General features: G+C 39.7%; 1 protein-coding gene across 1 annotated transcript in view; it reads right to left on the bottom strand.

The window, feature by feature from the left end:
• nrg3b (neuregulin 3b) overlaps positions 1-24,306 on the bottom strand; it is a gene marked incomplete at both ends in the record, with an annotated part of 418,765 nt that overhangs the window by 5,594 nt on the left and 388,865 nt on the right. Inside the window, 3 exon segments of the mRNA XM_080454810.1 lie at positions 15,879-16,055; positions 18,195-18,304; positions 22,575-22,701. Of these exon segments, the coding sequence (XP_080310936.1) occupies positions 15,879-16,055; positions 18,195-18,304; positions 22,575-22,701 (414 nt within the window).

Here is a 24,306-nt window from a genome sequence, read left to right as displayed (position 1 = left end):
TTAGCCACCACACGCCAACACCTTAAAAACATCACCTGAAGTTCTAAAACTGGTAAGGCAGAAAATACTTTCTTAAACGTTAGGTGGAACAACTTGGCATAACCAGACATCCCCTAAATGTGCTTCTAAGGCTATTAAAACATCATGGAGAGGTTGGCCATCACATTGTAATATAGTCCTGATCGTATTACTGGTTCTTCTCATGGTCTATGATGACTCTAATGCATTGGTTCTCAAAGTGGGGGCAGCAAAATGCATGTTTAACTCAAATCTTTGCTTCTGGGGGATTCTACAATTGTCTTTTTTTTTTTTTTTTAACTTGTTGCTATAATGAGTGGTTCTCAAACTTTTTTAATGTCAAGGACCCCCAAAATGATCTGTATTTGGCCGTGGACCCCTATCTCAAAATATGTTGTTCCAGGGACCCCCAGAAGCAAAGAAAGGAGTTAAAAATGTTAGCTTGAAAAATACAAAATTTTCACTATTGAAAAAAAAAAAAGCAGATCTACAAGCTCATAGTGCGGCACTCGGTGCCGCGCTATGAGCTTGTATATTAGCTATTTTTGAATAGCCCAAAGTATTAAATAAAGGTTTAAATGGGTTCATCTATTTGTTTCGTTAACTGTGATGCTTTCCCTCCAGCAAACTATACAGAAAAGAACAAAAACACTTCATCCAGAATGCTGTGATAGAACACAGTCATGTAGGAGTTTCTCACTGACACCAAAGGATGTGAGTTAAGCGTCCGTGGGTGGAAACACCATCAGACCCTGCAGCTTTGTTGGTTTTAAGACGCCTTAGCAGAGGGCAGACTGACACCATTTACAATAGATGTACTAGTTCCAACCCAAGGCTTGTTAGGAAAAAAACACAACACTTTTTTTTTACATTGAAATAACAGTTTCTACAGTTGATACAAGGGTTCCCACACTTTTAAGGCCGCGACTCCCCAAAACAATCATATTTAAACTGGGGACCCCCCAGCCTGAGAACCACTGTCTTGAAATTGTAAGCATGTATTGCCTCGTACCGCGAGGCATTGTGAGCTTGCAGAACGGCTATTTTCACAATGTTTGCCTCTTTCACACGTAATACATTTGACAATTTGGCCTTAAAAATGGTCTTAAAAGTAATTAAATTGTCACTTTAAAAATGTGCAGAAGAGGAAAGAGTACGGTGATTAAAATCCACATTGATGATGACCAGTGTATCTGGTGAGTTTTGTTGCAAATCGTGTGGGCCCGGGCCCACTATTAGGCCCCTAGGGTATTGCAAGTAGGCCCCAAAATAATTGGCGAAACACATTTGAATGATAATTCAAAAAAATGACATGGTATTGTTTTATATCAAACCTTGAAAAAAAAAATTCATACTGATACCAATAAATAAGAATGTAAGGGTGCAGTATGTTGGGTTTTATGCTCTGATAAAAATGCCCACGGCCCCACACGTCTAACCAGTTAAAGGGATAGTTCAGCCCCCAAAAAATACTTATATCAATTACACACCCCATGAAGCATTGGATTCATGGAGATGTTATAATTTTTGTCGCATTCCTAAACCAATCATTTGATTTCCGGCAAAAATATGCTAATGTATCCGGTATAGGAGACTCAAAGGAAATACACCCGGTCATCAAATTATTGGCTCAGGAATGCATCAAAAACTAAAAAATATCCATGAATTCAAGGCTTCATGGGGTGTGTAATTGATAGAAAATAAGTAATTATTTTGGGTGAACTACTCCTTTAACACGTGTTTAAGTGGCAGTGGTGGAAAAAGTACTCAAATGTTTTACTCAGGTAAGAGTATCGATAGCCTACTGCAATGTAGAAGTACTCTGTTACAAGTAAAAGTCCGGAATTTTAAATTTACTCGAGTAAAAGTACAAAGGTATTGGTACCAAAAGTAAAAGTACTAAAATGTTTGAAAATAGCCGATCTATAAGCTCACAACGCGTCGCATCGTGAGCTTGTAGATCGGCTATTTTCAAATAGCCTAGGTATAAAATAGGGCTAAAGTGGTTAATGTATGTTTTATAACGTAATAATTTATATCTGCAAAGTAACTAGTAACTAAAGTTTTCAAATAATTGTAGCGGAGTTAAAAGACATTTGCGTCTGAGATGCAGTGGAGTATAAGTAAAAGTACTGAAAACTGGAAATACCCCAGTAAAGTAAAAGTACCTCAAAATTGTACTTAAGTACAATACTTTGAGTAAACATACTTAGTTAGAACCGCAAACACATTAGAGATTTTGAAAGCAGGGCCCCTGATCCAGAAAAAATAAAGGTTGAGAACCAGCTGATCTCTGTGGTTTAGTTTGACATTTTGCCGGCGGATGGGGGGGGAGGAGGGGGGGGGGTGTAAACAACCAGATCAATACCATGTAATCTCATGAGGCAGATGTTTAAGGTCAACAACTCGCCGCTAGCGGTTCAATGTCAGGGTTACACACTCTCTCTCTCTCTCTCGTTAACCGTTCGTTGATGTCTGGGGTTGACACCGTCACGTATAAGCAGCACAGGCCCCTCCAGGGTGACACCACTCTCGTTCAAGTAATGGCTGACACCTGTGCCACCATTTCTTGCCTGACTTAGCAGGGTCTCTGTCCTGATGGGTGAAAACCCATCCATTGGTGCGTGTGATGAGGGTAAAGTGTCAAGTCTCTGAGAAACACAGGAGTCTGCCCTCCGGGAACGAACACTCATGCTTCGTCTACTCTAGATAGTTCATCAACCTTGTTCACCACATTTCCCATAGCAACAGTATATGGGCAACACAGTGATTCAACCTTTTCAGACCGCGACTGATTGATTGATTGATTGAATACTTTATTTAGAAGTTTGCAGAGAAAAAAGCTGAAGCAAAAAAAAAAGCAAAACCGTTCACAATACAAGTTCAACTAACTAGGATTGAAAAAAACCTGAAAAGCCACAATGGCTTGTTTCAAATGGGGTCCTCAAGTACTCAATTCATGGAGATTTATGGACCGCCCCAAAATAATCATATTTGAACTAGGGCAAGCACTTGAACGCATTACATTTAGTTTAACTTGGTTCCACATATAAATATAGTCAATGGCCCCGATTCATAACGAGGGTCGTAAATATGGGGTAAATAAAGTTCGTAAAGGCCGGTCGTATTTTGGTAGTCACAAACGGACGTGCAATTCCCAAAGGGGTTCGTATATCACAGAGACGTGCGTACAACCAGTGCGTATGACCAGGTGTGATGATTACTCTGGAAGGCTGCGTCCAACAGCATCCAACTTTAACGTCACCGTGCTGAACCGTGCTAAACAGCGTTGCCATGTCCGCTTATTATAAGCGAATTTGGGCTTATTTTTCTGTAAAGTTGCTTGTAAATATTGGTAGCTGTGGGGACCGCGGTTTTTTGGGCTTGTTTCTAAAGTGTAGTTGGTTATTTGGGCTTGCTTCACAATTGTTCAATTGTTTTAACCGGTGGTTCTCAAATATTTTTATGACATGGACCCCCAAGTTAATATGTAGGCTAATTTATCCCTATAAGCCCCATCTGAAATGTTTTGTGCCAGCTGGAGGCAGATTTGTGTTGTTAGAATGTTTAAAAAATCTTCCAAATATTGCACATTTTATTACAAGATTTCTTTTAAATATAGCAGATCTACAAGCTCACAACGGTTTAATTAAAGTGCTTATAATGGCCTAAGTGCCAGTTGCTTCTTTTGGGCTTGTTTTCCTAGACCTGGTTGCTTATTTCTCTCACAACATCTGGCAACGCTGATGAAAGTTTGAAGTTCAACTCCGCCTCGTCTAAAGATAACAGATGCGGCTTCGCATCGCCTTGACAGCTTACTGTTCTGTCTGGAAGCGGATCACGTAATAAATGCTCTCATGTGTAATGAGAATAAATAAGTTTACAAGGTTTAACCCCATTACCAAATAAAAGGCTAATAAAACGTGGAAAGGATATATATAAGCCTTTTCTAATGAACATTGCAGACTTTTACCAAGGTAAAAAGATGATGAAATCCAGCATACAAGTGGAACGCTGCTATCCGATTATGGACCAGAGCTTATTGATTACTTATTGATTAAAGTAGTGCATTTTTGATTAATATATCACTGTCCTACGTCGGAATGGGGAATATTAGATCAAAATACAGTAGAGTAGCCTACAGTAGACTATTAGCCTACAAATTAATACTGCAGCATGGACAGAGGTGCGTCAGTCCCTCCGCAGTTTCATTAAGGCATCATAGCCTATTTTCATTATTACATGACACTTTGGCTGACATGGCCCGCTGGCAAACACACTGAGGGACGGGGACCTAATAATTCAACTCTAAATGCAACTGATAGCCTAGAAAATAAATAAAAAGCGGTGGAATCTACATCATGTCTATATGATGCATACTGTAGGCTACAAGCAATATATAGTTTGACATTTATTTTTTATTTTTTTATATATATGTGTTGACAAATGTTGGGCATATATATATTTTATTTGAGGTTTGCCACTGTTGTAATTGATTTTGGCATGAAGAATAAAGCATTCTAAAGACATACGCACATTTCAGCCCTGGTAAGACAGCCTCAGGGCTGACCTGAGAACGTGCGCACCTGACGCACAAAACACAGACCAAAAAACTTTTATGAATCCGACTGCAGGTGTAGGATTTGTCCTAAATGCCGGTAGGTACAAAATATGGTCGTAAATCCCTTTATGAATCGGGGCCAATATATCTAAATGTAGATACATTGTAGATCAGCTTTTTTCAAATTTTTGGCCTCTTTCTCAGGTAATATTTCACAATTTGTGATTGTGAAATGTTTGACATTTTTTTAATACTATAGTTTTTGATTACTTTTGACACAGTAATAGTCTTATTCTTATTTATTTTTTTGCAGTATTAAAAAGGTCTTAAAAGTCCTTAAAGTTATATTAGGTTAAGTTAAATTGTATAGAGTGGCAAATGTTTCACAGCACCCACTCCATGAATTTCACCCCCGAAAGCCTTGTATAAAGTCTTTCCTGCGAAAATGACGTCATCCGGCTGGAAAACGGAAACAAAATGCAAGAAAACACAGCTAACGGTAACTAAAGCTCCACTGGCTAAGAGAAACGATCCGCAGATAGTATAAAACAACAAAAATAACGCTTTTTGAAACGCTTCCGCCTTCCGGTGACAACAAATGGACTTTAAATTGTCACTTTATGTTGGTTACTGTATGTTGGTTTGTTTAATGTTGAGTGAGAAAACAATGTTGCACATTATTAAGCAAATCATCTGGTGACCCCCCAAAATTATGTGGGGACCCCTCTGGGGGTTCCGACCCACAGGTTGAGAACCCCTAACTGCTCCCGAAGAGCAGGTCGGTGCCTCACGTGGCTTCCTCAGCCGTGAACGTGTGAACTAAAGGGTGAATGTAGTGCAGCGCTATATAAATGCACCATTTAGTTCCTGTCAGCTGTAGGTAATTAGTATGGGACACTCCTCTCCTGCACTTGTACCACTCTGCACAGTCATTAAAAACAACCACAAGTTTGTCCTGTTTAAGCCCAAACATGATTGCACCACTTACAACGCTACTCAGCAGAGAAAACAACACGCCGGCCAGAGTGCTTTAAACAGATAAAAACAAGGTCCATACAAACAGGCACAAGTGCAGGTAAGTTGCAGACAGGGAGAGTGCCAAACAGGTGGAGACCACAGGTGTTGTAAGTGCACTGTTTAAATTGCCTACATGGTTTTTATGTGTGATTTGTACGCATGTGTATGTATATACATTGCAGGACTTGTTTTTAATACCGTTTTATTACTGCTTGTTTTTGTGAACAGCCCTTTGGGACATGTTTTGTGATATTGGGGTGATATTATCAAATTGGATTCATAAGTGCTTTTTTGTTTTGTTTTCTTAAACTGTAGAGTGTTTGTCCAGTAACAAGGCTCTCTCCATCTCTTTAGTAAACAGAAAATATATTTTCATTTCTGGACACCAATTTTATCCAATCAAGAGAGAGAGAGAACTAATATAGGATAAACAAGTGAGATTGAAAGTGATGACACAAAGAAGGGAACATTTGGAACTGGAACACTCAATAAAATGTAAGCTGATGAATGGGTACTCTCTCCTGATTGGCTGAAATTGGCTACCCACCTGAATATGTATTTTCTGTTTATTGAAGAGCTGGAGAGACGGGGAGCAGCAATTGAGGCCACTCCACAGTCTAATGGAAGATAATAGAGCTTAACTCAGGCTTAGGTGTCGAGTACATTTTAACGTCTACTTTGTAAATATCTTTTCATGAGCGCTTGTTCACTTGTAGAACTTGATCCTAGAGTCCCTATTCTCGGCATGTCATAATAGGTGAACACTCGCAAACATTTGTCAAAAAATTGCCGATCTACAACTACAGCTACACAACACACAGTGGTGGGAAAAGTACTCAAATTCTTTACTTGGTCTTGCGGATTTTTTCCAAGAATCCACGCATTTGCATTGACAAAGCATTGGCAGATTCCGCCCCAGAGGTAAAATAAAAGCGCGGTGGGGCCGTGCCCTTACAAGTAAAAGTTCAGAATAAAAAATGTACTTCAGTAAAAGTACAAAAGTATTGGCATCAAAATGTACCTAAAGTATCAAAAGTAAAAGTACTAAAATGTTTGAAAATAGCCGATCTACAAGCTCGCGACGCATTGTGAGCTTGCAGATCGGCTATTGTCAAATAGCCTATGTATGTAATATAGGGCTAAAGTGGTTAATGTGTGTTTCATAACATCATAATTTATATCTGAAAAGTAACTAGTAACTAAAGCTTTCAAATAATTGTAGTGGAATAAAAGTACAATATTTGCCTCTGAGATGTAGTGGAGTAGAAGTAAGAGTACCGAAAATTGGAAATAATCCAGTACATTAAAAATACCTCACAATTGTACTTATATCTACAACTACAAGGATCTACAACTACAGCTGCACAACACATCGCATTGTGCCACGCTGCAAGCTTGTAGCTCGGCTATTTTCGACGAAGAGCTTTGGTGCAGAAAGGAAAACATGAGGGGGGCCAAGGATAGACCCCTGAGGTCCCCCGGCCAGCAAAGTGTAGTGGTTCCCAAAGTGGGGTACAGGGACCCTTCAAATGGAACCAGATGGACCCTTACAGAGCCATTTGGTTGCATTTGAATACTCTCAGAGCTATGGGTGTCCTTGAAAATAAAGAACCGCTGACTAAAGTATCAGTGGTGGAAAAAGTACTCAAATGTTTTACTTGAGTAAAAGTATCAATACTGCAATGTAAAATAAAAGTCCAGAATTAAAAATTGACTTGAATAAAAGTACAAAAGTATTGGTATCAAAATGTACTTAAAGTACCAAAAGTAAAAGTACTAAGATGTTTGAAAATTGCAGATCTACAAGCTCGAGCTTGTAGATCGGCTATTTTCAAATAGCCTATGTATAAAATAGGGTTAATGTATGTTTTATGATATGATAATTTATATCTGCAAAGTAACTAGTAACTAAAGTTTTCAAATAATTGTAGTGGTAAAAGTACAATATTTGCCTCTGAGATGTAGTAGAGTGGAAGTAAAAGTATAGACAATTGGAAATACTCCAGTAAAGTAACAGTATCTCAAAATTGTACTTAAGTACAGTACTTGGTATGTACTTAGTTACTTTACACCACTGACTAAGTATATAGGTTTTAACTGGTTTAAAGTCAAAGTAAATTTGTCTGGGGTTTTTCATCAGTAAGCAGACCTTATTAACATGCTGTCTGGGATAAAAAGGAACGCCTTTGACATCAAGGTCATCATTTGAGAATTAATCAATGTCCAAATCTGTCCTTACATGAGTACTTCCTGCATGGGTTTAGCCTGACATTAAGCCTTTTAGACCGGGAACGCATCTGTGTCATTTTAAGATTTCTTTGGGCTATTCAAAAATAGCAGATCTACAAGCTCGTAGCGCGGCACCGAGTACCGCGCCATGAGCTTGTAGATCTGTGTGTGCAAAATTTGGAATATATATTTTTAAAGCAAACATTTTTAACTCAAATCTTTGCCTCTGGGGGGGGTCCCTGGAACAACATATTTTGAGATGGGGTCCGCAGCCAAATACATATAATTTTGGGGGGTCCTTGACATGAAAAAGTTTGAGAATCACTGATATTATAGCAACATACGTTTAAAAAAAAACATACATTTGTAGAATCCCCCAGAAGAAAGATTTGAGTTACAATTGTTCGCTTTAAAAAAAAAAAAAAATGTTTTTATATATATATATATATATATATATATATATATATATATATATATATATATATATTGAAGATTTGCACACATTTTCAAGATTTTCCAAAAATAGCAGACAAGCTCCTAGTGCGGCACTCGGCACTCGTGCCGCACTATGAGCTTGTAGATCTATTTTTTGAATAGCCAAAGACATCTAAAAATGACACACAGATGCGTTCCAGGTCTTAATGGGTTAAACCACACTCCATCTCACTTTCTACTTGAAACGTCTCTCTTTGACCATGTGCCACTGAGGATAATTGGGATGTGGTCATAAACTGTGAGAGAGGCTGAACCACAGGGAAAACGAAAATATGTCGAGAGGATGCTCTGCCAACAGTCCTTCCTGCTTTTAATGTGTCCTGGAACGGAGCCAGCACTTCTCTTAACGTCGCTGTCGGGTAAAAACCTTGTACGTTTAAAACTGTTCCTTTTCAGAAAATGAGAAAAAAATGTAATAAACTGTGTTCGAATGGATACCATGCATGACGCTCCAGAGCGATTTACAGTAATTCAAGGTAAACACATACATTGAATACAGCAGGGGTGTTAAGTAACTAAGTATATTTACTCAAGTACTGTACTTATATAGAGTTATTTTTAACCTTACTCGAGTATTTCAAATGTTCGCTACTTTTACTTCTACTCCGCTACATCTCGGAGGCAAATATTATACTTTTACTCCACTACAATTATTTGAAAGTGTTAGTTACTAGTTGCTTTGTAGATTTGATTATTATTACAAAACATTCATTAACCACTTCAGCCCTATATACATTTTGGAAATTTGAAAATAGCCGATCTACAAGCTTGTGATGCGACGCATTCTGAGCTTGTAGATCTGCTATTTTCATTTTTAGACATTTTATACATTTGAAAACTTACTTTCGGTACTTTTAAGTACATTTTGATACCAATACTTTTGTACTTTTACTCAAGTAAATTTTGATTTCCAGACTTACTTTTAACAGAGTATTTCTACATTGCAGTATTGATACTTTCACATAAGTACTTAATAGTGGCTCAAGATCTTGAGGATATTTTTTTGTTTTTGTCTCATTAATAAGCCAATAATTTGATGACCGGGAGCGGTTCCGGTAGGAGACACAAAGAGTCTCCTTTGTGTCTCCTAACGGAACCGCTGTCTACCGGTCCGCTGGTCATCAAATTATTGGCTTAGGAATGCGACAAAAACAAAAAAAATATCCATGAATTCAAGTCTCCATGGGGTGACTAATCGATAGGAAAAAAGTATTTTTTTGGGTGAACTATCCCTTTAAGAGCGTCTGCTAAATGCCTAAATTGTAAATTGTTATTATTTAGTCACAAGCTCTTATTAATACTTTTGTATTGGTTCAATATTTTTAAAAACCAAAGACTACTGACTGACCACTTTCACAAAAAATGTTTTTCAGAAAACAAAAAATATCAGAGCTACGAGCTCTACAACGCATCGCATCCTGACGCATTGCAAGCTTGTAGATCTGCTATTTTGCTACTTTTGTGTGACAATGTAATATGATGAAGTAGGGCATTGATTTAATGAGGGAAAAAGTGGAAAATATGGAGAAGTTTCTGCCCGCCTGCAATGTTATGATTACGTAAAGAGTGGCATTCATCCCTGACTGTTGTGACTTTGCCATCAAGACCATGATGAGGCGTGTGGGAGGAATGTGTTGATTTAGAAAGTCTCACCTGAAATGAATCCACTGAGACTCACAGTAATGCTCTTAAAGGGCTTTCACACAACATTGATGCATTGGACCAACACAAGTACTGAACCATTCGGGATGTCCTGAAATGCATCGGTGCATGTACCATCTGTAAACAGGAGCGCAGCCATGGGTGGGCCTGGGTGGGCCGTGCCACATAGAGAGCTGGCCCACCCAATCGATTTTGCAAATCGATAAAAATAAAAATAAACATTTTATAATACATTTTTGGATAAAAACTCGGTAAAATCAGGCAAAAATAAGAATTAAAATATAGCTGCAAGCAGCGATAACGCGGGGCCAGTGAAAGAGAGAGAGAGAGACATGGAGACTGAATAGATTGAAGAAAGAGAGAGACAAGGAAACTGGAGATGGAGAGAGAGAGACATGGAAACTAGAGAGAGAGACATGGAAACTGGAGAGAGAGAGAGAGAGATGGAAACTGAATAGATTGAGGAGAGAGAGACAGATCATCATGATCGCCTCAACACATTGTCGGGGACAGGGATCGAACCGGTGACCTCTGGACTCATAGGCTGCCTTTCTTCTCATTGAGCTAGAGATATGATAGTCCTGATAGTGTCTGTTGATATATATAAGTCTTTCCGTCCCTCATGGACCAGGCCTTTGTTTCGCTAACTACTCTAGATCACTGGTTCCCTAACCATCTACCGATAGAGAAATTGTATGTCTCCTCGGAACAGAAACCAGTGAAAGTAGCCGATCTACATGATGATGAGAGAGAGAGAGAGAGAGAGAGAGAGAGAGAGAGAGAGAGAGAGAGAGAGAGAGAGAGAGAGAGAGAGAGAGAGAGAGAGAGAGAGAGAGAGAGAGAGAGAGAGAGAGAGAGAGAGAGAGAGAGAGAGAGACACATGGAAACGGAATAGATTGGAGAGAGAGAGCGAGAGAGAGACATGGAAACGGAATAGATTGGAGAGAGAGAGCGAGAGAGAGACATGGAAACGGAATAGATTGAAGAGAGCGAGAGAGAGAGACATGGAAACGGAATAGATTGAAGAGAGAGAGCGAGAGAGAGACATAATAGATTGAAGAGAGAGAGATGGAAGCAGAATGGATTGATTGGACATCTCAACCTATTGCCATTAACAGGAATCGAACCATTAACCTTTGAATTGACAGGCTGCAACACTACCTATAGTGCTATAGCTTTGTCCAGGCTGAGGTTGTCTGTTGAAGATAAAAGTGAACCAGTGAAAGCAGCCGATCTACAAGCTCAGAAAGAACGTTGCTATCTGAAAGGTTTTGAGATTGTAGATCGGCTATTTTCAGAATGAAGTATGTCATACATACTTCATACCCTCTCAAATAAGCATTTCAGGTTATCTTTATCAATTGCATATGTATTAAGTGACACAATTACTGGTAGTGTCTGTTGATATTTATAAGTATTTCCGTCCATTATGAACCAAGCCTCTGTGTCCCGAACTACTCTAGATCACTGGTTCACAAACCATTTACCAATAAAGGCATTTTTGTGTCTCCTCGGAACGAAAACTAGTGAAAGTAGCCGATCTACAAGCTCACAAAACGTTGCTATCTGAAAAGTTGTGAGATTGTAGATCGGCTATTTTCACAATGAAGTTTGTCATACATTGCAAAAACATACTCTCTCCAAGAAGCATTTCATGTTACCTTTAACAGAGAGAGAGAGACATGGAAACAATAGATTGAAGAGAGAGAAAGATGGAAGCAGAATGGATTGATTGGACGTGTCAACCTATTGCCATTAACAGGAATCGAACCCTCAACCTTTGGATTGACAGGCTGCAACACTACCTATAGTGCTATAGCTTTGACCAGGCTGAGGTTGTCTGTTGAAGATAAAACTGAACCAGTGAAAGCAGCCGATCTACAAGCTCAGAAACACGTTGCTATCTGAAAAGTTTTGAGATTGTAGATCGGCTATTTTCAGAATGAAGCATGTCATACATTGCAAAAACAGACCTTCTCAGATAAGCATTTCATGTTATCTTTATCAATTGCATATGTATTCATTAATACAGTCTTGTTGTTTGCAATGCACTTTAAATGAAGTCTCCACTAAGTGAGCCTTGAACCGGCAACCTTGGTGTTGTGAAACATTCACTTAAGCGGGAAGCCATTGGACCAACAGACCTGTTCCAGTGAAAACGGAGGTCAGACAGATGATACCATTTCACGCAAATAACTGAAAAAATCTGGGTTTAAGTGTTTTTCAAACTGCTCAAAATTGCAGACACTCTAAGGGCGGAGAGAGAGACATGGAAACGGAATAGATTGAAGAGAGAGAGACATGGAAACAATAGATTGAAGCAGAATGGATTGATTGGACGTGTCAACCTATTGCCATTAACAGGAATCGAACCCTCAACCTTCGGATTGACGGGCTGCAACACTACCTATAGTGCTATAGCCTTGTCCAGGCTGAGGTTGTCTGTTGAAGATAAAAGTGAACCAGTGAAAGCAGTCGATCTACAAGCTCAGAAACACGTTGCTATCTGAAAAGTATTGAGATTGTAGATAGGCTATTTTCAGAATGAAGTATGTCATACATTGCAAAAACATACCCTCTCAAATAAGTATTTCAGGTTATGTTTAACAATTGCACATGTATTAATTGACACAATCATGTTGTGTGCAATGCAACTTTAATGAAGTCCGTATCAAGTGAGGCTTGAACTGGCAACCTTCAGGTTGTGAAGCACACGTTTAAGGGAGAAGCCATTGGACCAACAGACAAGAACCTGTGAAAAAGGAGATCAGTCAGATGATACAATTTCACGCAAATAGCTGAAAAATCCTGGGTTTAAGTGTTTTTCAAACTGCTCAAAATTGCAGACAATCTAAGGGCGGAGCTTACTGGTCAACGTGATACATGTGTTCCTCATGAGTCAAGGCACATGTGTAAGCAGGTTTAATGGCTGTCGGCCAAACGAGGCATGACTTTTGCCTGTTTAAAGTTTGCATTTAAAAAAAATTGCTATAGCGCCCCCCTTTGACCAATTGGAGTAAGATTGGTTTCAGTGATATTTGGAATGACCCTCAACATTACCGCAAAGTTTCAAAGAAATGTGAGTCTGCATGTATATGTTAGGGGCAGATGAATAATTGTCATAAAACTGCAATATTCATTGGCTCATTAAAGCTTAATTTTTTCACTTATGGAAAATCTTTTGCACATGTTTGTCGGCATAGGTCCAAAGTTCATGTGTAAAACGTTTCGTGCAGATTACTCAAAAATCCCAGGAGGAGATAGGTTTGAACCGTTTTTCATATAATTCAAAATGTTGGGAGATCTAAAGGTCAGAGGTCAAAAGTCAGAGTGTGAAAGTTGTTGATCATGAGTAGACGCATATGTATATTGAAGTTTCATGGCTGTAGGTCAAACAGGGCATGAGTTGTACCTGTTCAAAGTTGGCATTTTGCTATAGCGCCACCTTTTGACGAAAGATTGTGAGAATTATTTCTTGATAGTTTTTCATGACCATCTACCATATGGCCAAGTTTCGTAAAAAGCGTATGCACGGTTCAGCCAGAACTGCCAAAAGTGGCAGAAGAAAAAAGAGGGGAACATTAAAACAGGTCCAGAGCTGAGCTCTGGCCCCGTAATGACCCACCTACCAGAGCCAGATAGACAGAGTGAGAGAAACAGACAGCTCAACCTATTGCCATTGACAGGAATCAAACTCTCAACCTTCAGACTCACAGGCTGAGACACTACCTGTAGTGCTATAGCTTCATCCAGGCTGAAGTTGTCTGTTGAAGATCATAAACTTTTGCCTTCTGTCATGAACCAAGCCCCTGTTTCACTAACACTAAGATCACTCGTTCACAAACCATTTACCAATAGAGAAATTGTATGTCTCCTCGAAACCGAAACCAGTGAAAGCAGCCGATCTACAAGCTCACAAAACGTTGCTATCTGAAAAGTTGTGAGATTGTAGATCGGCTATTTTCACAATGAAGTACGTCATACATTGAAAAAACATACTCTCAAATAAGCATTTCATGTTATCTTTACCGTTTGCACATGTATTCATTGATACAGTCATGTTTTTTGCAATTTAACTTAAATGAGTCTGCATCATGTGAGGCTTGAACTGGCAACCTTCAGGTTGTGAGGCACACGTTTAAGGGAGAAGCCATTGGACCAACAGACAAAAACCTGTGAAAAAGGAGATCGCTCAGATGATACAGTTTCACGCAAATAGCTGAAAAATCCTGGGTTTAAGTGTTTTTCAAACTGCTCAAAATTGCGGACAATCTAAGGGCGGAGCTTACTGGTCAACGTGATACATGTGTTCCTCATGAGTCAAGGCACATGTGTAAGCAGGTTTAATGGCTGTCGGCCAAACGAGGCATGACTTTTGCCTGTTTAAAGTTTGCACTTTCAAAAAATCGCTATAGCGCCCCCCTTTGACCAATTGGAGTAAGATTGGTTTCAGTAATATTTGGAATGACCCTCAACATTAACGCAAAGTTTCAAAGAAATGTGAGTCTGCATGTATGTGTTAGGGGCAGATGAATAATTGTCATAAAACTGCAATATTCATTGGCTCATTAAAGCTTCATTTTTTCACTTATGGAAAATCTTTTGCATCAGTTTGTCGGCATAGGTCCAAAGTTCATGTGTAAAACGTTTCGTGCAGATTACTCAAAAATCCCAGGAGGAGATAGGTTTTAACTGTTTTTCATATAATTCAAAATGGTGGGAGATCTAAAGGTCAGAGGTCAAAAGTCAGAGGGTTAAAGTTGTTCATCATGAGTAGACGCATGTGTGTATTGAAGTTTTATGGCTGTAGGTCAAACAGGGCATGAGTTGTACCTGTTCAAAGTTGGCATTTTCAATTGAGTGCTATAGCGCCACCTTTTGACGAAAGATTGTGAGAATTATTTCTTGATAGTTTTTCATGACCATCTACCATATGGCCAAGTTTCGTAAAAAGCGTATGCCAAAAGTGGGAGAAGAAAAAAGAGGGGAACATTAAAACAGGTCCAGAGCTGAGAGCTCTGGCCCCGTAATAACATAACCCTAACCCAACCCTAACCCTAAGACCGAAATAAAGTAACAAAAAACTTCCAAAAACGCCCAATAACGCAATAACCGCAAATGTTGTGTCCCCGACCTGTGCGCGTGCGCGCGCACGTGCATGCGCATGCGTGCCCACCTGCTCCTGCTCAGGCCCAGCCTATACTAGCGTTCTGGCTGCGCCACTGTCTGTAAACGGGCACTATCTCTGAATGTTCAGGTATTTACAGCTATATGTCTGAACCTTGTTTAAACCATTAAGACCGGGAACGCATCTGTGTCATTGTTAGGTTTCTTTGGCTATTCAAAAATAGCAGATCTACAAGCTCATAGCGCTGCACCGAGTGCCGCACTATGAGCTTGTAGATCTGTTTTTATTTTTTGCTATTTTTTAAAGCAAACCTTTTTAACTCAAATCTTTGCTTCTGGGGGATTCTACAAATGTCTTCTAAATCCTAACAGGTTTTTTTTTAATAAAACGTATGTTGCTGTAATCAGTGGTTTTCAAACTTTTTCATGTCAAGGACCCCGAAAATTATATGTATTTGGCCACGGACCCCCATCTCAAAATGTTTTGTTCCAGGGATCCCCAGAAGCAAAGATTTGAGTAAAAAATGTTCCCTTTAAAAATATATATATTCATAGAGTTGCACAAATCTTCACAATTTAACACTGAGGTGCCCACACTGTTTAGGTGCCCACTCTTCCGGTTACCTTCATGACCACTGCATGCACCACTTGCAGCATCTACAGAACAAATATTCTGTATGTATGAACTAACTTCAGCTTTATGGCTTAACCTTTAGCATTAGTTGATATTGAAATGTTGAAACTTGTTTAAGTGCAAGTGCATTCTCACCTGTTTAAATATTCCGCCTCTACGTCTGTCGACTCGACTTCCTGCAGGTGCTTGTAGACGTGGCCGGTCACTCTGCATCCTCCAACCAGATTGTGTTTCCCTCTGGGAATGGGCGGGGTCCTGAAGTGATTGGTCTCCCTCTGTTTTTGGGCGGGACTGAGCGAAAGGGAACTGCTCCTGTGACACGATTGGAAACAGAAAGACAAATTGTCACCAGTTTTATTAAATTAATCTTTATGGCACTCTCAAAATGTATAGACTCGGTATTTGCCAAGGCACCAAGGCAGAGCTGCCAGTCAAAGCGAAGACTGGCCAATCACAGCGCGTTCCTCGCCGGACATACTTGCAGAGACTCTTGGGTAATGAAGTCAAAGACGTTGGCTGCCATGTTATTTGTGTGCAAAGTGGCCACTGATACCCCAAACTACATAGTGCTGCTTTAAAGGTGGAGTAAGTGATATTGTTTTTGTCAAAAGAAGTGTTAAATAGCTCTGTATTCTGATGGTAATAGTGTGTTTGTTCAGTAGCAGGAGTCTGCATGTCTCTCCAGTTCTTTAGTAAACAGAAAATACATTTTCAGGTTGCAATACCAATTTTGAGAGAACTCAGAGGATACAAGATAAACAAGTCAATTTTGATGTGATGGCACAGAAGTGAGCAGACAAAATTGGAACAAAATTGGAATCATTGGAACAAAATTGGAACACTAAAATTGAAGCTGATAAATGGGTAGTCTCGCCTGAATCAGGCGAGACTACCCATTTATCAGCTTCAATTGATTGACTGAAATTGGCAACCCACCTGAAAATGTATTTTCTATTCATACGAATTGGAGAGACGGGGAGAACCCTGTTACTGAACAAACACTCTATAGCAATAAAGAGTTATAACGTAATAACAAAAACACGTTTTGTTTTAACCAAAAAACACTTAAACTGCAGTACCCTGAACCCTATACTTACGTATTTGCCCAGAGTCCCATAGGGCTCTGTACAAAACGCACTGTGAGCTTATAGATCTGCTATTTGTGGTGAATGTTTTTGAATGTGAGTATTTTTTCCACCACTGCTCACAGGGCTCTGTCGGCGTGCCTGCCTCGTTGTCAAGCGATGTAACATTCATTCCAATCCAAGGCTGCGTTCAAGCTGGCTGCTACAAAGCGACAAGTCTACCATTCATTTTCAGTGGAAGCCAGCAACATGAAGACACAAACTGACATCCAACACGTTTTGGCACTTTTTGAAGCCTGCTAACAAAGCGTCAAACTCAAATTGAGCTGCCTTTATCTTCACACTATAGCAGCTACAAGGCTCCAAAACGACCAAGTGCTGTTTCACCTTTTCCACTCATCTTCTCTCTCCACTTGCTTGTAATCGGGGGGAAAAAAACTTGTATTTTCATCAGCCCAGTTCCCCGTTTTTTTTATTTTTTTTTATCCCATGATTTTGTAACCTATTTTTCACCCATTGCCAATTGCCTAAGCCTAATGTAATCCTGGGCGCTACTCTCCCTCTGCCAGCCTGGGGAGAGCCCCAAACTGAGCTCATGCCTCCTTCAATGCATGAGGAGTGAGCAGGCCGCTTCTCATCACCTGACAGGGAAGGAGCACATTATTCCAACCAGTTCCTTTCCCCTCCATCAGGCGCCCCGGCTGACCAGGGGGAGGCGGTATAGAGACCAGGATTTACCTCATGTTTTTTGTGAGGATACCTACCATAGGGGACACGTGGAGAACATGCAAACTCCACACAGAGAGGCCCTTTCACCAACCCCACCTAGGGTATGGGCACTGATGACGCGGAGGAGAGAACACGCCCCCAGCAGCCCCGGCGGGAATCGAACCCAGGACCTTCTAATCTAGGCGACATCGCTACTGCCTGTGCCACCGTGCCCCCCAAACCTTTTTATTTTCCTTTGCATTTTTGCCAGACCCAGGGGGTCGGCCTACATGAGGATTTGTCGGTCTGTCCCTCTTTTCCTCCCGGTCAACGTTTTTCCTCCCGGTCAACGTTTTTCCTCCCGGTCTGTCAACGTTTTTCCTCCCGGTCTGTCCCTCTTTTCCTCCCTGTCCCTCTTTTTGATTGGCCAAGCTTAGCGTGACGTAGTGCTCGTAGTGACGTAGTGCTCTGATCTGGAATTTATTCTGGGTCTGGCAGAACCAGGTCTCCTGGTCTTGTTCACATACACTTGAATACCTTTAAAATGCTCTACAGTGCAGATTTGTTAACATATAATGCTTTATTAATTAACATATATTGTGCATTGCAGTTTTAAAAGACAATTCTCAGGAGCAAAAAAGAGGATGTCACTTGTTACCTGAGGCGTTTCCCTTTAGACAGAGCTCTGGCGACGGCCGGCGGGGCCACTGTCGAAGTACCTGTCGCCACCATGCCAGCCTTACTAGACGATCCATGATATCCGCAGCTCTGTAGGGGAGGGAGGAGAGCAGTGCTTAAAAAAGCTGGATAAAACTGGATAATGGCATAATTACACATTGGGGATCCCGCTGTAACAAGTTCTCTGAGCCAACAATGAAAAAGAAGCTTCTCAGGGTTTGTCACAGATAACACAAGGAACATATGGCTTGGCAGCAAGTCTCCATTCAGTTCTCGTATCGACACCCTGAGCCTGCTTAGCTGGGCTGATGGTCTTAATTACACGTAAAGGTGCAGATTAGCAGAGTGTGCTTTGTGATTACAGCCCCATATCTACTCCTACAGGACCTCTACTGCACCCATGCATTAATCCCACACAAGATTAAATGAAAGGCTGCCCCCTCACTCAATATTTAACTTTTTTTATTCATTACAATTTACATAATTTCCTTACAACTCAACCCAGCAGACTAAAAGCTCCAGCATGCAGTGCAGAATCACAGTGGAAGGCTCCTAAATCCCTCTTTGAAACATGAAGTCAGCAGATAATGCTGTTATTGCAGTTCCAGAATGTGGTGCCGCTGGCCTCTCTGTCCAACGGTGCATCATTAAAGCCAGTGGACGTGACTTCCAGTCGCTACAAGGCTCTCATGCCTGCTAAGCCTCTTTCTCTCTCTCGCATCTTTGACTCCGGGGGGAGTAGAGCTGTTACCACTGTTCACCAGACATGCAGGAACATTGGATCATGTTGGCCACCCTCTCAAGCAGCCCAGTTGGTTGGAGAACAACTCCCTTTCTAGAACAATCACTTTGGCTGACATTCTGTGCAAACCATGAAACAGGATTTATACCACAGTATGTGTCTGTGGAGAAATACCATAATTAACTTGTGGAAGAAGATGACATATAACCCTTTTAAAATGCACTCTGCTAAGCAGTTATGGCAGAACTGCGAGTGACTGCCAGCTTTAGTAACTCTCCTGTTGTTCTATTTAAGTTTTTCGTAAAGGTGACCAAGTACTTTTACTCAAGTATCGTAATTATGTACAATGTTGAGGTTTTGAGAATTTCCATTTTTGACAGGCAAATAATATTGTACTTTTTACTCCACTGCAATTATTTAAAAAAATATATATTATTGCTATTATTATTGCTATTATTACAAAACATACATTAACCAGTTAAAGGTAGGGTAAGTGATATTTTGTTTGAGTTATTTGTTAAAAAGCAATATATTGTGATTGTAGGCTAATCGTTGCTCTAGAGTGCTCCCTGTCTCTCTCGTTCTTTGAAAAACAGAAAACTAATTTGTATGTAAATGACCAATCTTTAGCCAATCAGGAGAAAGTGCCCAATGTGGTGTCCCAGTCCCAGTTTTGTCATCTCATTTATGTGTGTCATCCCTTCCAATTTCACTTGGTTAATCTGTATCCTGTGTGAGTTCTCTGTTCTGATTGGATAAAATTGATATCCGACCTGGAACTGCGTTTTCCGCTTAATCAAGAGCTGGAGGTACAGGGAGACCCCTGTTACTGAACAAACACTCTATACCAAGTACCCGAGTACTCGGAATCTAGAGCAATTTAACACTTATTTTAACAAAATAATATCACTTTCTCAATCTACAAACTTACTTTGAGCATGTAGACCGGCTATTTATTAAACAAATTATAATAATGAAAACACTTGTGAAATGGGACATTCTGCATGACGAGTACTTTTACTTTTGGTACTGTACTTGAGTACTATATTTTGATGCCAATACAATACTTGTACTTGTAATAGAGCATTTCTACATTGTGGTATTGCTACTAGGAGTACTTCTTCCATTGTTTCAAATGTAGCTGCTTAGTAATTCGAGCAGTTCTGAGAGTGGCTGCGTTCTTCAGTGTTTCTACTATATTTAATTTTTTTTGTGACTCTATAGTGACCTTACCTGTACCTTCTCTTCTCTGTTGCTGCTACAACACCTGCATTTCCCTGCCTCAATAAAGCTTTATCTTATATATTGCTATCTCGATCTCCTTATTCTTTTGTTTTATGATACAAAAGACTGCAGATAAAACTAAATTGCTTTTTTTCCCCCAGATGTACTGCTGGAGAGGAATGAAAAACATAACCCACACTCTAACCTCAATAATACAAAACACTGCTTCTTTATGCATTATGACATTGGATGTAATGTTGCATTCTAAATGAGGACTCCCACACTGTGGAACATGTCAGTGTTATTACCATAGAGATATTAATTTATAAACTCTACAGAAGTGGTCTTCAAAGGTGACCTTGAGGGGCTTCTGGTTCCGAGGGGAACCCAGACAATCGATATACTGAGGATTTTACTGTATAATAAACAGTGGTGTAAAGTAACTAAGTACATTTACTCAAGTACTGAACTTAAGTACAATTGTGAGGTATTTTTTACTTTACTGGAGTGTTTCCAAATTTCAGTACTTTTACTTCTGCTCTACTACATCTCAGAGGCAAAATATTGGACTTTTACTCCACTACAATTATATGAAAACTTTAGTTACTAGTTACTTTGCAGATATAAATTATGACATTATAGAACATAGTTACATTAACCACTTTAGCCCTGTTTTATACCCAGGCTATTTGAAAATAGCCGATCTACAAGCTCACAACGCGTCGCATCACGACGCGTTGTGAGCTTGTAGATCTGCTATTTTCAAACATTTTAGTACTTTTACTTTCGGTACTTTAAGTACATTTTGATACCACTACTTTTGTACTTTTACTCAAGTAAATTTTGAAATTCCGGACTTTTACTTGTAATGGAGTACTTCTACATTGCAGTATTGATACTTGTACTTAAGTAAAACATTCGAGTACTTCTAATAATCATAAAACAAGAACGAAATGGCAAAAGTCATATTCTACCAGGTGCTCTGTGTGTGTGTGTGTGTGTGTGTGTGTGTGTGTGTGTGTGTGTGTGTGTGTGTGTGTGTGTGTGTGTGTGTGTGTGTGTGTGTGTGTGTGTGTGTGTGTGTGTGTGTGTGTGATTGTTTTCATAGACCTGATTACTTGTTTTTCGGATTGCTTGTTTCTCGGCAAACATGGCAACATTGAATATGCGTCGGTAAACGCTAATAATGTTTTTTATATAAGTGGTGGCAACATTTTTAGACACCACACGGGTCCCAACAATAGCGAAGATTGAAGTCAGTGTGAACAAGGCCAAATAATAACTTAATAGCCAGGTCTAATGAAGCACGCTAGCATTTAGGCTAACTCTGTTCCCTGAGGCAGCAGTGCAACTTGCACTGTCTGAATGAGGGGAGCGGAGGGCGGTTACTGCGGAGGACGGGCCGTCTCCCCATTGGCTTAAAGGACGGGCCGACGGGGAAGTGTCCCAATTGGCTTAAAGGAGTGAAGGACAGCCATGACAGCCAATGATGAATAGGTGGCGACTAGGTGTCGAATAGGTGTCGAATGATGATGATTAGTCTGACTGTTTGTAGACTCAGGCACTCTTCGAGCACCTGGTAAAAAAAGATAGGTCAAAGAAAGTTCACGAGATGAATGTTGCATTAGTTCACACTTCTACCCAGGATAAGCTTTAAATGATTCAGTAGTAAATACATCTAGAATAGTTAGTGCACCTTGCGGGGCTGTAGGCGGTACTGATAAGTGTTCAATTATTCAGTGGTAAATAATTCTGTTACAGTTACTGCGCCTTGTGGGGCTGTAGGATGTAGTGATAAGCTTTAATCGCTTATATACTTTAGTGTGCACCAAAGGGTCTATGCCCACTCCTTTTTTCCCCCTCTACACACATCTATTCACCAAAAATCAGTGGTGGAAAAGGTACTCAAATCTTGTACTTCAGTGAAAGTATCGATACTGCAATGTAGAAATACTCTGTTACAAGTAAAAGTCCGGAATTCAAAATTTGCTCGAGTAAAAGTACAAAAGTATTGGTATTAAAATGTACTTAAAGTACCAAAAGTAGAAAGTACTCATTATGCAGAATGACCTATTTCACAAGTTTTCAAATCTTTTGAAAATAGCAGATCTACAAGCTCACAATGCGTCGCATCGCGACGCATTGTGAGCTTGTAGATCTGCTATTTTCAAATCTTATTTTCAAAATCTACAAAGTAAGTAGTAACTAAAGTTTTTAAATAATTATAATGCCTCTGAGATGTAGTGGAGTAGAAGTAAAAGCATAGAAAAATGGAAATACTCCAGTAAAGTAAAAAGTTCCCAAATTTGTACTTAAGTACAGTATTTGAGTAAATGTACTGAGTTACTTTACACCACTGCGCAATAGTAAATTATGTTATAATAGTTAGTGCACCTTGTGGGCCTGTAGGCTGTACTGGAGCCTGGCAGTAGATTTGGACAGGAGTCCAGAGGTGCTGATGCTGCAGTCTCTCAGGATGCGGCTCTCAGAGAAGTGAGCCCGGAGCTTCTCCCTGTGTCTCCTGAGAACAAGAGAAACACACTGTTACACCGTCTCCAAAGAAGTGCACACTTCTCACAGAGTTTACATAAGCCTTAGTCCACACACACACACAAACACACACACACACACACACACACACACACACACCCAGGACAGGATTTATAAGTGTAAACTCCAACAGGACATTAATATTTCACCATCCTTTTCCACAGGCTCGTTTCAGCCAGTGTTGATTTTGACAGCAAATTTTGGTTTAGTTTTAGTCATAGTCTTTTGAATAAATTTCCATTTAGTCATATTTTTGTCATCTGAAATGTTTTAGTTTTAGTCTAGTTTTAGTTGACTAAACACCATAAGATTTTAGTCGACTAAATCTACAGTTGATTCAGTCGCCTAAAATGTATTTTGGTGGGCCTTGATGGCGTCATAATGGCTGATTTTACACTTCACACTACATGCTGAAAATAGCCGATCTACAAGCTCACAACGCGTCTGCTATTTTCAGAGCGCAACACCCGAGCGCAACCAAACATAAAATGACTTGTCTTTTAGTTCTACTGGATCTCTTCTCCACTCGTCCCTCACTAACATTAGAGTCTAGTTTTTATTTGTTGACGAAATTGTCAATATATTTAGTCTTAGTCATCATAGCTTAGTTTTTATCTAGTTTTTATTTAGTTTTTGTCAGTGAAAAAACGTAGTCGCCGAACATTTCGTCATAGTTTTAGTCGACAAAATCAACACTGGTTTCAGCTTTGCCTCAGCTTTGGGGTTTTACTTTGTACAGACATGACATCAAGCAGAGAGACCTGACATATTTTGTCACAAACAAAACAAAAAAAACATGAAATATAACACATTAAATGGTCAAAGTTACTTAAAAGAGAAATACTCAAACTCCCAAACTCAGGTAGAATTACAAAACAAACTGCCTTTCAAAAGTGAAAAATGTAACTTAGCCAATTGTACCATGAAATATCAATGACAATGTGCCTGTCATTGAAGCATGACCCTGTAAAGACTAACAACAAATGTTATCACAACAAACGAGGAATAGAGGATATCGTCTCTGTCGGATGTTACACCTCATATGTCCAAAACTTTTCAGTTTGTGGATGTGCTACTTTTGGTGCGTTCATGTGACGCTGTAGTATGATCAAGTAGGGTATACATGGGCAACTGGCGGCCCGGGGGCCACATGCAGCCCCCACCTTCACTTATGCGGCCCGTAGGTTAATATCGCAATACTGATGTATTATTGATTTCAGCTGTTACAATTCCAAACATGCAAACATGACCTGCATTCATTTATTCAGTCTATATTAGTAGCTTAATGACTAGTATTACAATTCTATTGTCTTTTTTATATCCAATGTACTGTATTTAAGTTCATAAAGTTAACATAAGTATAACTAAATGCATTTGAAATTAAATTAAAATGTTACTTTTCAGGATTCCAATAAAAAAATAGCAGATCTACAAGCTCAAAACGCGTCGCACTGCGACGCGTTTTGAGCTTGAAGATTGGCTATTTTTGCTATTTTTGTGTGACATAGAATGGTAAAGTACAGCATTCATTTACTAAAAAAGTTAAAATACGGAGATAAGAGGTGTCTGCCTGACA

Source organism: Gymnoscopelus braueri (assembly GCF_963280865.1).
Source record: "Gymnoscopelus braueri genome assembly, chromosome: 17".
NCBI classification, from domain to species: domain Eukaryota; kingdom Metazoa; phylum Chordata; class Actinopteri; order Myctophiformes; family Myctophidae; genus Gymnoscopelus; species Gymnoscopelus braueri.
This window is presented reverse-complemented; position numbering and strand designations above follow the sequence as displayed.